This window comes from Podarcis pityusensis (assembly GCF_964106645.2).
Source record: "Podarcis pityusensis genome assembly, chromosome: 11".
In the NCBI taxonomy this organism is placed as follows: domain Eukaryota; kingdom Metazoa; phylum Chordata; class Lepidosauria; order Squamata; family Lacertidae; genus Podarcis; species Podarcis pityusensis.
The window spans coordinates 10,164,462-10,180,033 of NC_138036.1; the positions used below are offsets into that span (position 1 = coordinate 10,164,462).

At 45.3% G+C, this 15,572-nt stretch overlaps 1 protein-coding gene across 2 annotated transcripts in view; it reads right to left on the reverse strand.

The window, feature by feature from the left end:
- The window catches only part of SMAD7 (SMAD family member 7), a 99,017-nt gene that overhangs the window by 30,556 nt on the left and 52,889 nt on the right, over positions 1–15,572 (reverse strand). For both annotated transcript variants that reach the window (XM_080973561.1, XM_080973560.1), the window contains one exon: positions 8,421–8,495. In XM_080973561.1, the coding sequence (XP_080829687.1) occupies positions 8,421–8,495 (75 nt within the window). The remainder of the gene's footprint in view (positions 1–8,420; positions 8,496–15,572) is intronic.

Sequence of the window (15,572 nt, forward strand, 5' to 3'; positions counted from 1 at the left end):
TGCACAGACAGACCTGAGTTTTTAGGTAAGCCATTTAATAAGGCGTAAGTACAAGCTAATGCTCTGTAAAACCCACCTCCTTTTTTAAAATCCAGCAATAAGACAACAGGCTGCACAGGACCACATTTGAAACCATATATGGAGAAATATATGTATTTATGTTGGGTGCGGAGGGGATTTAAATAAATGATGTACAGTCATACCTCGGGTTAGAGCCGCTTCAGGATGCACTTTTTGGGGTTACAGACTCCTGAAACCCCGAAGTACTGGAACAGGTTACTTCCAGGTTTCGGCAGTTGCGCATGTGCAGAAGTGCTAAATCGTGCTTTGCGTATGCGCAGAAGCGCTGTATTGCAACCCGCGCGTGCGCAGACGCGGGTTGCGAACACTGCAGGTTGCAAACATGCATCCCGCATGGATCATGTTCGCAACCCGAGCGTCCACTGTATATGGGGTTGGTTTTGGGGGGTTGATTTAAAAAAAAAAAAAAAAAAAAGCACTACCAATTGTTTAGATTGAAGGTCTGCAGCCACTAGTGGTTTTACAGAGAAATGTCTCACTTTAAGATTGTAAGAGGAATGCTGAAGTGTAAACAATTGCATTTCTTCTGCAATAATAAATGTGATATTAAAGGGGCAGGGACTGGAATGTAATTGGGATTTGTATGAATAAAATTATCCTGCCCATCCCTAGTACAGTGGTACCTCGGGTTAAGAACTTAATTCGTTCCGGAAGTCCGTACTTAACCTGAAACTGTTCTTAACCTGAAGCACCACTTTAGCTAATGGGGCCTCCTGCTGCTGCCGCGCCGCCGGAGCACGATTTCTGTTCTCATCCTGAAGCAAAGTTCTTAACCTGAAGCGTATGTAACCTGAAGCGTATGTAACCCGAGGTACCACTGTATTATTTGCCCTCAATAACACCATGCACAGTTTTAAACTGTTGGGTAGTCAGATGCAGAACAGAACAAGATTCTTGCATCAAAGAGGGGATTTCCACAGGTATGCGCTTTGCGAGTGTCACTTTCCAAATTTCCCTCTTCGACAGGAGACCTGTTCTCTTTATCACCTAACTTGTAGGGAAATGGGAGAGAAGATAAATTTGGTCACTAACAAAACCAGGTCCTAGAATCATAGAGTTGGAAGAGACCACAAGGGCCATTGAGTCCAACCCCCTGCCATTGTGAAGGGTTTCTGGGTTATTTTCTTTTTACGTTCCGCCTCTCCGTAGCTGACACAGATACCAGCGAGGATCAAAAGGCATAGTGAAACATACCAGGGCCGTTTGCTATTTCACAATGAAATGGCCACCAGCTTTTCCTTCAGAGCTTTTTGTAGTAAAAAGGTGAACTGAAGTAGAATTGAACATATGTGTTAAATAACACAAGGCCTGTTCTCATGCAGACGGGTGTGTGGGGTGCATTTGACTGCCACACCTCTTCATGTTATGGCTAGTTTACTTGCACAATCTAATATCTGCCTGAAAACGGAAATAGAAACAGTATGACTGTTCGAGACCAAAGCTTCCGTTGACAGAAACGGGTGCAAACTTTCAAGATATGTAGAGCTGAGCCCAAACTGCAGTTTTCGTAGTGCTTAAAAAAAGCACCACCCCAAACACCTCTTTTTAGTGATTTTCTTCTTCTTTCTCATTCTCACTGTTTGGTTATTCATTTCCATTGAACTCACTCACCCTCACTCTCAATCGCCCTCAGGTGACATCATCTCCCTGTTCATAACAGGATCACTTTTGGGGTAGGATCACCCATGTGACTAATCCAGTAAACTGCAACAAACCTCTGAACCTGCTGCCACCTTTTGCCTCTCTTTACCGAAAGGTAGATTAGTTGCCACCTCCTCCCTCCGTCCCTAACTCGCCTCCCACTTCCTCTCTCACATTACATCGGGTTAAATGCAACATATAACTTCTGGTGCCGTTCAAAATATGCAGCCATATCTACCAAGAAAACGTCTCCAGCCAAGGTGAAGATGCTGGCCTAAGTTCAAAACAAGAGCTTGGCATTCAATTGAGATTTTGGTGGACTATATCACTTTAAAAACAAATACCCTCACACGAAACAGGCAGCTTGCCCGTCAAAACTTACTCCAAAAGTAACCTGTATCCTCCTATTGAGACAGAAATGGGATTGTGCCTCAATCGCCGACCCAGTTCCAACATGGATGTTCAGCCTAGATAGCTCAGTTGGTTAGAGCGTGGTGCTGATAATGCCAAGATTGCAGGTTCAATCCCCATCTGGGGCAGCTGCATATTCCTGCAATGCAGGGGGTTGGACTAGATGACCCTCGTGGTCCCCCCCTCCAACTCCACTGTTCTATGATTCTATGAACGGCCTTGGCAAAAATGGCTGTGCCTCAGCATTACTTCTGTTTGCAGGCTGGGACCCCGAGACCTTCAGTTACCAGACGTCTGGCTTCTTTGACCACTCCCACCATGTGTCTCCCTAGGTTTGTCCTACCCAAAGTTTATTTACTGCAAAAGAAACAAATGGGCAGGAGAGTCACAAAGCGAGATGGACAAAAGACCTATGGAGAAGGTGGGGGAAAGAGAAAACCAGGGAGTGGTGGTGGTTTTTTTGCCTCAGGAGAGGAGGATTAACTGTGAGGCAAGTTGGGGAGGGAGGGGAGGGCGGAAATCGATCCAAGCCACATGTTTACTCCTAAGTTTCCCTGTTCAGGTTTTAACCTTTGGGAAGATCCTCCTTTAAGGGGGGGGGAACGTTCCTTAAAAAACATAGTTAAACTAGGTCCCAGAAAATTTGGCCAGCCAACCTAGTTTCTTTCCCTCCCTACAACGGCCCGGCCTTCTCATCCTTTTTTTCCTCCAAACGCCACACATAACATGAAAGGGCAGAGCAGAGTGAATTAAAGGTCACTTCTGGTGGAACCAGTTCCTTTGTGAAGACCCCCACAGGATTAAGTTTTCAAATCCAGAATATATATATATATATATATATATATATATATATATATATATTTCTGTCTCCCTCTCTCTCTCTTTTTCTTCCTTTGCCAAAAGAATCAAGTCACTGGCTCCAGGCTCCCAGGCTTCCTCCCACCCTGAACTGAGCCTCATTCATTAGCTGGAACCGCCGCAGCTCAGTCCAAGCCAGGAAGAAAAACAGCAAACACAGCAAGTGAAAGAGAGAGTCAGATTGGTTATTTTCGAGGGGGAAACACTTTGGGCAGCGGCGTCTGTCTCTCTCCATCCCCACCCTGCTTTTCTCGCTCTCTCCCATGAATATCTCTCATCCTTCCATGATGGTCACCCTCCCACATCCTCTGGGCAGTGCGCGTTCCCCCCACACCTTCGCCATTCATCAGGGAGAGTAGTTTTAGCCACATGAAACAGAACTGCAGTAGTATTTGTAGCTCTGAAAGGCATCCCTTAAAGGAAAACAGCCAGGCCCTTCTTGCATTCTTCAGGCAAAAGCTAGGCATACACACATATGTGTATGTAAAATGCACCATTTGCCTCCCAACTGTTTTAAGATGGCCTCCTTGAAGCAAAACACCCAGCAGTACCTTCTCAACATAATTATTTTTGGGGGGGTGGGGGTGGGAATTCTGGCAACTCCTGGGGGAAGGGGAGAGCCGGCTAAAAAAATGTTTAATAGTCTCCTAAAAAACAGTGTAGAGTGCACTTCGGGAACAGACACCATGCATGCCCTACTGCAAAGCCAGAATCATTTCCATGCTGGATGTGGAAGAGGACTCTGGGGCCATGTTTTTAGGAAAACGGTGTGCCCATGGGCAGAATAATAATAATAATAATAATAATAATAATGGTTTATTATTTATACCCCGCCCATCTGGCTGGTTTTCCCCAGCCACTCTGCGTTGCAAGCGTCCACAAAATGGTTGCTTTGGCATTACAATTTCAATAATCGTGCCCTGGATTAACCTCATTGGTTCATTGATTTCAACAGTTTCACATGACACTCACAATATGGAACTGCTAAAAGTGAGGCTGATGTCCCTTTTCCCATGTTCTTCCTCCATCCCCACCACAACTACAAGGGGGTTTGCATAATGGCCCCTCCCTCACATCCTTAGTGCTGCCCCTGAATTTCTGAAGCAAGGAACTTCCTTCTTTGCTAACAGAATCAAGTCACTGGCTCCCTGGAATATTTAACGCCCTAGGAGATTAAAGTTCTAGATCATGTAGGGAGTAGAAAAATCTGCAGGTGGAAAGCCACAGAAGTGGGGCAGGACTACACATGTGATGGGAGATTACATTATGGGTGGTGCCTAAAGAGGTCTGTCGTGTGCATCACTGAAAAACATTCTGGGAAGGTAGGACTAAGTAAAGAAACAAAAACAAGAACGACATTGCTAGATCAGATCCATCTGTTCCAAACATTCTGCCATCAGCATTGGTAAGGCCTCTGAAAAGTTCACAAGCAAGGTATGAAGCCAACAGCTGCACTTCTGATGTGCAGAGATACACTCTCGCTGAACCATTTAGTTCATACAGCTAATAGCTACGGAGAATCCTGTTCTTCGTGAAGTTGTCAAATGCTTTTTTTGTGTGCAAGCCTTCCAAGCTAGTGGCCATTGCTGCAAATGAATGCCATAAGTTCCCATAATGAATTCCGTAAGTTAACCATGTGCTCTATATACTGCTGTTTCTGCGCCTAAAAAAGGACTTGCTTTCGTCTGCCCTGACTGAACCTACTCCATTCACCATAATGCTCAATGTTGAATTCAGATCATCTTAGATGGACACCTTTTAAAGGCATGTGAAGCTGCCCAAGAAAAGCTGAAGGCTTGTCCGTGCTGGGACAATACTTGTCATCTTACATCTTACCATTTGAAAGGTTAAGTCACATAGCAGCGAAAGGTTCTGTAGACAGGTCACCATATATATCTCATGGTGCCAAGGTGACGGATTAGAGTAAAAAACGGGAGGTAGGTTTGTGTATACATATGAGAGAAAGAGAGGACATGGTCTGTGTGCGAGAGAGACAGAAAGGCTATATGATGTGTGTGCAAGAATTTGAGAGAGAGAGAAAGTCGTGGCAGGTAAGTTTGTTTGGTTTGTGTGTTGAGAGCAACAGAGCTCCTTTGGGAGGAAGGAGGACATACATTTAATAACAAATAAGCAAACAAACAGATGACTCTGACAACCCATTTTGTAATTGCTTGGGATAAAGTGAGAAGGCAACTGGCCTAGCTGATTCATGGAAGGCAATAGGAAAAAGGAAGAATATGTGTGCTTTTCAGTGAACCATTCCCTACTTAAACCTAGAGAAGTTATTACTACTGCAGATAAACGTAAAGTACCCTAAATGCCCCTGATAATAGCTCATGAAAAGCCCTGTTCAAATACGCTCTCTAGCAACACATCTCAACTGTGCAAAGGGAAGAGAAAGTTAGCTTTGATGAGCTGCTCCAAACCCTGGGCCCCAATCCAAAGTTAAGCACTTTTAAACCTTAATGTTTGCAATGGGTGGGAGTCAAGCATGTGCTAAAATTTCCTGACTGTACTTTTAAAAAGCTTAGCTATGCCTAGATAGTGTTTTCCCCTTTTGCCTTTTTGACTGCAGTCACCTCCTCCTCCTAGGGAATTTTCAGAGGCACACTTCGAGATTTCCAGTGGATTTGATAGAAAATCAGGCAAAATTCAGAACAAATGCTCCTTCGTGCAGCAGGTATTCAGCTTCTGCTTCAGAGCTCGCCATTTCCTTTGTGACTTAAAGCATTCCCTTCCCCTCCTCATTAAACTGTAAATATCTACAAAACATGCAGTTAAAAAACAACACACACATTTTTTTTTTTTCATTTTTTTGCAGATTCCCCTTTTAGAGTGGGAACTTGGCTCTCTGGCATGCTAAAAAAACTCAGAAGTCTCCAACACCCACCCACCCCAAAATTATAGAGGGATAAGATCTATTTGAATGAGGCTTCGAGTGCGGAAGACGGCAACTGGAAACCTCACCGAAAGCACCAGTTTTCCACTTTCCCCCTGCATTACCTAGTGAGCCCCACTAAGAAAGCATTCCACCACCAGGCAGGCGATGTTATTTCCTGCAGCCCCATAACCCCCCCCCCACTTTCCCTCCCCTTCAGCAGCAGACTAGACAGACCAAGATGTTATCAATGCGCAAACGCTTTCAAAAAGAGTCTCCCTTTAAAAGCTAGTACTTCCTTTGCTTATTTCATGTGGTATCCTGAGAAACTAAACCGCACCCCCCTCGCGTACTCACACATGTTTTTCTGTTTCTTTGAAACCACCTAGCATCCTTATTGTGTTGTACGGATTCTTTCTTCCTTCTCGTTTTGCCCCCCACCCCTACATATGATGTTTAGCTTTTCGCAGAAGGAGGCCCTGCTGAAAAACTAGAACCACAAGTTGCTCTCTTTTTTCAAGGAAGGAAAAACAAAGGCCAACCTGCAAGTGCCCCCACTTCTCTCCCTTTTCCCTCTCCTCCTGCTCATTTGATTAATTCTCATTAGGGCCCTTTGAACAAACAGAATACTCCCCTCTCAAATGACACACAGGCAGGGTATGTATTTCGCTAAAAGGAAAGCAAACAAGTCTCACTTAAATATAGCCATGCTGCTTGCAATTCCTGGAGAGAAAGGCACACACACCATATGCACACTCACCACCAGATAGCCGACATATTTCTGACATTCCGGTCTAGGGCTAATGAGCGGAGGAGCAGAACCATTCCACAAACCATAAATCAAGCCGGGACTCCTTGGCCAAGGAATATTTGTCTTCCGAAAGGTTCACAAGCCCAGACAGGTATTTTGGGGGCATTAGCAAAAACACACACACACACAAAATCAGGGGCATCTTAAGGAACAGAACTACGCAAGCAGCAAAAAAAAAGGAAGCACAAGACGGCTTTGAAAGAAGCCGGTCTGAGTAAAATCAAGGTTCAAGCCCCCTGAGCTTCAGCTCAGGATTGCGGCCATAAACATTACAGGCAAGTTAGAAGTCAAAGGGATCTTTGAGGGACAACAGCTCTCCAAAGCAGGTGCCTCATAATGCTCTTTTAACAAGTCTTTTTGCAAGAGACCCAGCCATTCCCATTCCCTAGAGTTCTGGGCCACCAAAATGTCTTACAGCCCAACCAGAATCACTGAAATGCCAGCCCAAACTTGCAACCTTTGGGGGGGGGGGAGGAGCAGGAGCCTGCTCTGGCACACCCATGCAGTGGACAGTATATAATTTAACTCTCGGTGCATAAATCACATAGTCAGACAATGCCCTCAGCTAACTGCTGTGTTGCAGCTGCCAGCCTAGCAGCAGTCTTTGTCTAGGATCACAACCAGCTCTTTTAACGACGGGGGTTGACGGCGAGGTTGTTGGGCCAGAAAGATAATGCGAGGGAAAGGTGGCTCGTGTTGTCAGCGAAGCCAGGAAATACTCTGGGACTATTCAACACCATGTGTCACAATACTACAGCATCACACAAAAGTGTTGTATGGTGCCAAATCAGGAAGAGATGCTCCACACTGCAGGAGAATCTTGCATGTAAAGGCACTATGGCTATCAAGTTGCCAGCTACCATCAGCAAAGACCTACACACTTAATAATAATTGCTGATACAAAAGTATAAAGGAAGCTGCCATACACAGAGTCAGACCATTGGTCCATCAAGCTCCGTACTGTCTACACAGAGTGACAGCAGCTCTGTAGCGCAGTGTTTGTGGACTACAGTCCCCACCACCCTTGATCATATGTCCTGCTAGTTAGGGGTGATGGGAACTGTACTCCACAAACATCTGGAGACCAAAAATTTGCTTTAGGGTTTTAGGCAGGAGCATTTCCCACCCACCCCTGAAGATGGACCCACATTGGACAAAAAGATTCCTTCATTGCAGGGGGTTGGACTAGATGACCCTCATGGCCTCTTCCAACTCTACAACTCTATGCCAGGAACATGGAGCCTTCTGCATGCAAGGCCCCTGTGCACAGAAAATCTGCGGCAACCGATCACCTGGACACCTAGGAACTGGATGCTGACCACTGAAAATATGAAATGGCTCTTCAGCCCTTTGCACAACAGGTCCCTAAAATAGTTAGTCTTGATTGTATCCTTTGATGGAACCGCAACTGAGGTTGGATTCAAAGATCTAGATTTTTTGCAAGCACACATCTGACTTTTCTGCTGCTGAACTAGTTCAAGGCATCTGCATCTGCTGGAGCTTTTCAGACAACCGAGTTCCCAACATCTGCATGACTGCATTCATGAGAGGGGAACAGAACAGGCTGTGTTTGTCTGGATCTGTCCTACCAGTTAACACAAGAGAAGAGATGGGTACCACTTCAGCCACGACAGGGCAAACCACAGTGACAGACATCTGCCGGATCAGAATGTTAAAAGTCTTGCTAAACGTTTATGAAATGTACAACAGCAAGGGTACGAATGAAATCCTGTTTCTTACCTGAAAGCCCCCCAGGGGCCAGATAATTAGTTCCCCCTGTCTCAGTGGAGGAAGGCACAGAGTCTGGACAACTTGCTGCAAGAGAAAAGGGAAATGAATTAAGAAACAAGCATGACGTACCACTTCAAAAAGAGAGAGAGAAAGGCACACAGCAAACAATGTCTCCAGCCAAATGAAGCACATTCCAGAGCGTTTAGCAGGAAGTTATTACTAATTGTCTGCGCAGAGACACTGCAATTCTTCATGATACATCCACCCTAACTCATCACCCATGTCTAGGCTCCACTCTGCCACTTAATCACATTAGTCAATGAGCACAAGATTACAGACTGGCTGGAACAGTCTTCTCTTCCCCTCATCCCTTCTTTTGTTTGGCTGGTTTTCTTTTCTGGCTGGTCACTGGTTATTGAAATATCCATCTTGCCATGCTTAAGCCATAGCTCAAGATCAAAAAGGAGTTTTCACTGGCGCACTACTGATTTGCGTTAAGGCAGTGAGTTGACAATGCAAAACTGAAGAAGATCTGGGGGGCATTTTGCCAAAGACATTCCTTTCAAAAAATACAAAAACTGTCCTTGTTTCCATATTATTTCAATAGGAATCTTCCAAATGATGACCAGCATTTGCAATAGTTTGTCTGGGCAAACTATGTCTGACAACCAGTGGAAAAGGCTCCATCAGATGAATGCATGAAAACTTATGCCATAATAAAATTGTTAGTCTTTAAGGTGCCACAAGACTATGTTGTTTTTGATGCAACATGGCTACCCTACTACAAACTGTTATGTAATGTCATTTTAAAAGAGTCTTACGGAAAAACAAGTGTTGGGGAGAGAATTTTCAAGTTCCTGGCAATGAAAACTCAAGAGTTTCTGTGGTTTTGTTTTTTAAGAAACAAAACAAACAAACAAACAAAACAAAGTTTGATCTGCTCTACGAGAGGAGGGTGAAAAGAGTCAAGAAGTCACATATTCTCAACCATTTCCCACACCACCCAGGGCTTGAGGAAAACTGGAGCCCAGGCACATAGACATAAATCCAAATCTAAGCGGTTCAAGCCCAGGAGAGAAATAAAGGAAATCAAAAGCCAATCTAAGGATGCGCCCAACCTCACGACAAGCTGGCAAACTGTCAACATGGCCTATGGCTACATGAAGTTAGGACACGCAATAGCTGCAGCACAGCGATGGACACATGCAAAAACACATACGAGTCTTTGCCTTCAACCCCTCTCTACCCATCCCTCCAAGTTGTTTTTCCAAAAACTCACTCCTGAAAAAAATAAGAGCAGGAACACGTGTATGTGTGCGTATGCGACTGTGTAATCTCATTTTATCAGAGTCAAGTATAACCCTGAACAGGAATATACAGTTTAACAGGATATACTTAATCAAACTGAAAACAATGGGGCAGACAGGAAATTGAGTTACTTGTGAAATACTGTATACTATACACTTTCTAAATGTACAGTGTTTTCAGCGTTCTAAGGAAACGGCCTCTTGTTTTATTTTTTTAATGAGACATCGACGCTTTGCCTCTTGCTCTACATCAAATGCTTCGTTCTTGAGATGGCCCAAATTCTCACTCCAGGTATGAGCTGGAGCCTGGGCTGTACCAGGTCAGACCTGGGGGTAGCAGCGGTAACTGACATGGCAGAATGCTCCACTCTCCACCGCATGAACCTCCCATGGCAACCTCAAGTGGTACAGCCCAGATAACATAGAGCTAGACCCATGCAAAGAGTATGAAAAAGCAGAGAGGAGCTACTGAACGTAGGGAGGGAGGGGACAGAATGATGGCCAAGTCCCAAACTGTAGCTCGGGGGTGAAGACTATGTGGCCTTGGAGGTGCTCGTGAGCTCTATCTCCCCCATTCCCTGACCACTTAGTGGCCACACTGATGGAAGCTGAAACCTAGCAAGTGTGGGGCGAAGGTTCCTCCACCCGTCTTGTAGGATTTCCAAACCCAGCTCAACAGTGGGACATCTGTTGCTTTGCAACCAGTGTGGCACAACATAGGAAGATGCCTTCTGCTGAATCAGACCCTCTGGTCCATCTAACTCAATATTTGGCTACCGGCAGCTGCTCTCCAAGATTTCCTAACTGCCTCTCCCAGCCCCACCTGGAGATGGGACCTTCTGCATTCCTGACAGATGTTCTGCCACTGGGCTATGGCCCTTCCTGAAAACATCAGACAGGGAGTATGCCTTAAACGAAGACAGACTGCTGGTTCATCTAGCTCAGTATTATCTGAACTGATTGGCAGGAGCTCTCCAGGATTTCGGAGCAGGTGGTTTTCCAGGCCTTACCTGGAGATGCCAGGGACTCAACCTGGGAGCTTCTGCATGTAAAGCGGATGTTTCTAACCACCAAGCTACAGCCCTTCCCAGTTTCTCCCAACCTGATGTTTCAGAATTAGCAGTTTGGAACAGTTTGATTTAATACTGTGGGTCATGATGTGACTGGAGGCTTGAGATGCCCCTTTCAGTACCAGAGATCACACTGCAATTTGGGAACCTCATGGAAAACAAGGGAAGGGAGAGGATTTTCCGAAGCTAAAGTGGGGAAAAGGGCATGGAGCAGGTAGGAAGGTGGACAAAGGGGTCTCCAAAAACCTAGGAGACATAAGGATAAATGAGCAAAGGGCCCACAATGAAGCCAGCAAAAAAGTACAACTCCGTCACACACAGGATAAGGGTATTTTGGGTATTTTTAAAACTCACCATCAGATCCACCACCGTACATTCAAAGCACTCTCAGACCACTTTAACAGTCATGGCTTCTCCAAAGGATCCTGGGAACTGCTGTGTATTATTCCCATCCCTCTTCCCAAACTACAGTTCTTCAGATTCTCCACAACTGTTATAAAGTGGCATAAGAGTGCTTTATGTGAAGGTGATGTTGGCTTTCAAAAATACCTAGGCTTGGTCATTGCCCCACACACAGAGCATCCACAAAACCTTTATTATTATTATTATTATTATTATTATTATTATTATTGGTTGATTAAAATGCAACATGTGCCAATATCCGATTCAGCTGTTCTAAGCACTAAAACAAATTATAATCATGATTCCTGCTCTATGGTTTCTCCTTGGAAGAGCATGGTGTGGCAGGCAAAGGAGATCTGAACCTGGACCAGACGCCTAGAGTGTCTATCCCTACTCAATCAGCAAGCAAACTGGGTGGTCTTGGGGCAGTCATCATTTCTCAGTGTAATATTCTACCCTTCACAGAGCTGCTGGGAGGATAAAATAGGATTGCCATGAGCATCACCCAGGACTAACTGGAAGGGCAGCTGCAACCATGATAGCTGGTAGGATAAATTAAAGCAGATAGGCAACACACAAGTTGTTTTTCTCTGGTGCACATATATGTATGTTTGCAAGTGTCTCTGTGACATGCATGCTCTACATCAGGCATCCCCAACCTTCAGCCCTCCAGATGTTTTGGACTACAGTTCCCATCATCCCTGACCACTGGTCCTGTAGGCTAGGGATCATGGGAGTTGTAGGCCAAAACAACTTCAACTGTCAGCTGCCCACATTTCCAGCTACCAGCCATCAATTCTAAAGTAACTAGTATAGAATATACAGTGGTACCTCCGGTTGCAGACGGGATCCGTTCCGGAGATCCGGTCAGATCCCGAGGTTTCCACAACCTGAGGACCGCTTCTGCGCCGAAACCCGGTAAAATACTTCCGGGTTTGCCGCGCGTGCATCCCGAAGTTTACGTAACCAGAGGGTTACGTAAACGGAGGTACGACTGTATATTGTTCTCAAGATCTTCACCTATGCAGCTCAAAAAGGGAACTCTTGAACCATCATTTGGTAGTAGACATGGCACCAGTCTCTCTCTTCCCTGCACCAAAACTTCTGCTGTTCAACATGTATTGACTCAACATCCATTGCCTATAGCTTTGCAGATTCTCTGCTCTGCCTCACATAACCTCTTTGGAAAAACTGGACTAACAGTACACATCTGCATATCTTATTAGGTTGCTCTGAAGTTTTCTACATTCCTGTTTAGAAAGGCTTTGGGAGACATCCACGAGGAACACCCTTTCGCAAGCAAAGGCAATTCAAATAATCTAACTACGCAGGCATGTTGGTGCTGCAAGCACAGCGGCTTGTTGTCAAGGTGATATTACCAAGAGCAGGGCTGGGGGAAAGAGTTTTGCATTCCTAAGCACCAATTTGGATGCAAGGCACCCAACAGCAGAGAATGGGGAACCTTCCACATCTTGTTGTGGCTCCAGCTCCCATCTAGCTCCAGGCAGCATGGCCAATGAACAGGGATGATTTGAGCTGTAAGCCGCAAAACATCTGGAAGACCAGAGGTTCCTCATCCTAAGGCAACAATCAATGTTTTCATTAGTACAGTTGCTCTATCAGCAAACGGAGAAACTGTACCACTTCAAAACACAGTGCGTTCCAATCTGCACCGTCCCCAAATTGCTCCAGCTGAAGCACCAGGACTACTCTGGTCTACTGAGGCTCAAGCAAACAGTATTTAAACAACAGTTTTAGTAAAGGGAGAGGGGGAAATCACAGCAGAACATAGAAATGATATAGAGACCAACTGACTTCTCTTTTGCTCACTCTCTCAATCCTCACAATGGCCTTGATTAAACAGGAAGTCAAATGGGAGTCAGAGGTTGTAATAACCACCTGTAATGACAGACTTATGGAGTATTTTTGTCTCCATGCTCCACGTGCGACAATATTCAGAGTTCAACTGCCAAGCGGACTTAAAGGGGGGGGGGGCTTTTCATTTCCGACCGGGTCCATTAATCACTTCCCATTGGCCGATACAGAGAACTTTTCCTTTCAAAACGGCACGTTCACATTCTGTGGCTTTTTTTTCTGTTTACACACAGTTTTGCTACCTTATGTCAACACTTGCTAATGAATAAATATATCACTCCACTAACTGAAAATGAGGCCCTGGCAACAGCCGGCTGGATGTTTAAACTCCTGCTAATAGATTTATCCTAGCATCTTTACCGGAAACCAAGTGGCAGGCCCTTAACCATTCTTTCCAAACAGCTCTGGTGTTGCCAGATATATGCCCACTCTTTCCAAATTCCCCTGGGTCTGTGCAACAGACAGCAATTAGCAGTAAATAAACAAAAATGTGCTTTTTTAAAAAACACACACACACAAATAACAACACTGACACCTCAATCCTAACCACTTTTGCTTGGAAGTAAGTCTCCCTGGCTTGGCTTTGTCCAAGCAGGTGTGTTTAGGATTGCACTCTTGAACCTGCAATAGTGTGCAGACTTCCTTGGGATAAAGCCTGATCAAACGCAGTAGGGCTTAGTTCAGAGGAAACGGCCGCAAGATAAAGCAACACCATTTTTACATGGCACATTTTAACAGGACAGCAAGACTCTGAACTCATCCTCCAGCCGGAAAACCAAGAACTCCTGCAATGTACCCTCTGCTTCCCAGGAAGAACATTATGGCAAGGCCATGGCCAGCCTAGCTCTGTCCATTGACCAGCAGAAGTTGGACCATTATGGCGAAAAGGCCATGGCCCCAACATCTCAGTCTGCCCTCAGCACTGGCTACCAGCGTCCTGGGAACAAAGCCAGAATTTGTTGGCTCTGTCTGTCATTGGCTCTGCCGCCACCTCTCATACTGCCTGCACTACAAGTCCCGAAAGGTAACAACGAACACTGACATTGACCAGAGGCAGGTGACTTTTGTCTCTCCCCTTCCCTGCTAGAAAGAACGTTCAGCTCTAACCACCCGGCAGTTGTGTCCCTGGATTGCAGAAGTGGCAGGAAGCACATTCTGGCCTCAGCCACCAGTCAGGGCTGCTGGGTCAGTTGCCAGCACCTCTATCCAGGCAGCAAAGGCCTCCAAGCAAGGGAAGATCTGTCTGGCCCCAGACGAACATCAACGCCTGTTTACAACTCACCACATTGTTCTGTCTGGCGCTGTCAAGCCAAGATCTCTCCCTCTCTACCTTTTCCCTCCACTCCCCTTTGCCTTGTGTGTCTTGTCTTTTCAGTTTGCACGCCTGGGGGCAGGGCCCGCCTCTCGTCATTATTTCGTTTTTTTAATTGATGTGAGCCGCTTGGGAGACAGCATTTGTCTGAAAAGCAGGCTAGATAGATAGATAAAACAGCACCACCATTTTACAAATGAGAAACTGAGACTGAGTGAAGGTGACTTGCCCAAGGCTGCACCGAGAACAGTTATTTGATTGCAAAGCGTCCCAGCTTCAAGTCCATTCTGGCATCCACTGGAACACAGCTGGCTAACTAGCAGAAGTGTATCCAGCATCTTGCAGAATTTTGGGGGGGGGGGGAGCCTGTGCAGTCCCTGTCTGTGGGTGCCAGGTCAGGTTTTGCAACACTGCAAAACAGACTCCCCAAATGTAATCTTTCCCCCTCCTTTGGAATGAATGGCACCCATATGATGCAAAGTAAAATGGGTGCATTTAAGGATGCCATGGGTTTTGAACCTGTTATTTCTCTTTCTTCGTCACACTGCAATGTGACAGACTGCTGGGAACCTGTTATGATAGATACTTTAGCATCTAACGCAACCTTGGAGTGGGCATATGTCTATCAGAAACCACACACTATTGCTTGCTAAAGCAAGCAATAAATTGTGCGTTGCAAGGATTGCAAACCATGACATTAATTGTCATCTCAGTGAGCACATCTAAATGATGTTTCCTACCCCTTGCAAATCCATTCTCCTGCTTGCACATAGCATAAACAAATGTCAGCAAGACACGACTACCTTGTGCAGTGCATGTTTACTCTGAAGTAAGAAGCATTGTATTCAATGATCCCCACTCCCTGCAGAAGAACTGAAGGCCAAAAGAGAGCTAAACACCTCAACACACATAAAGTTACAAAAATAACAAAGCGGGGGGAGAGGGAGCTGTGATTCAATCACTTTTAGTATTTTAAGAAATTATTGTTGTTGTTTATAATACTGGACAGCAGCATAGTGCTTTCAAGGGTTCAAAGTGTTTCACATGCAATATCCAGCTGTAATCCTAATAAACCCTGGAAGAGAGGCAAGACAGTGTTATTAGGCCCCAAATTGCAGATGGGGGAATTGAGGCTGAGAGTGATTTGCTGGAGGCCACGTTCATGGCAAAGAACTGAACTAAGCACTTCCTGATT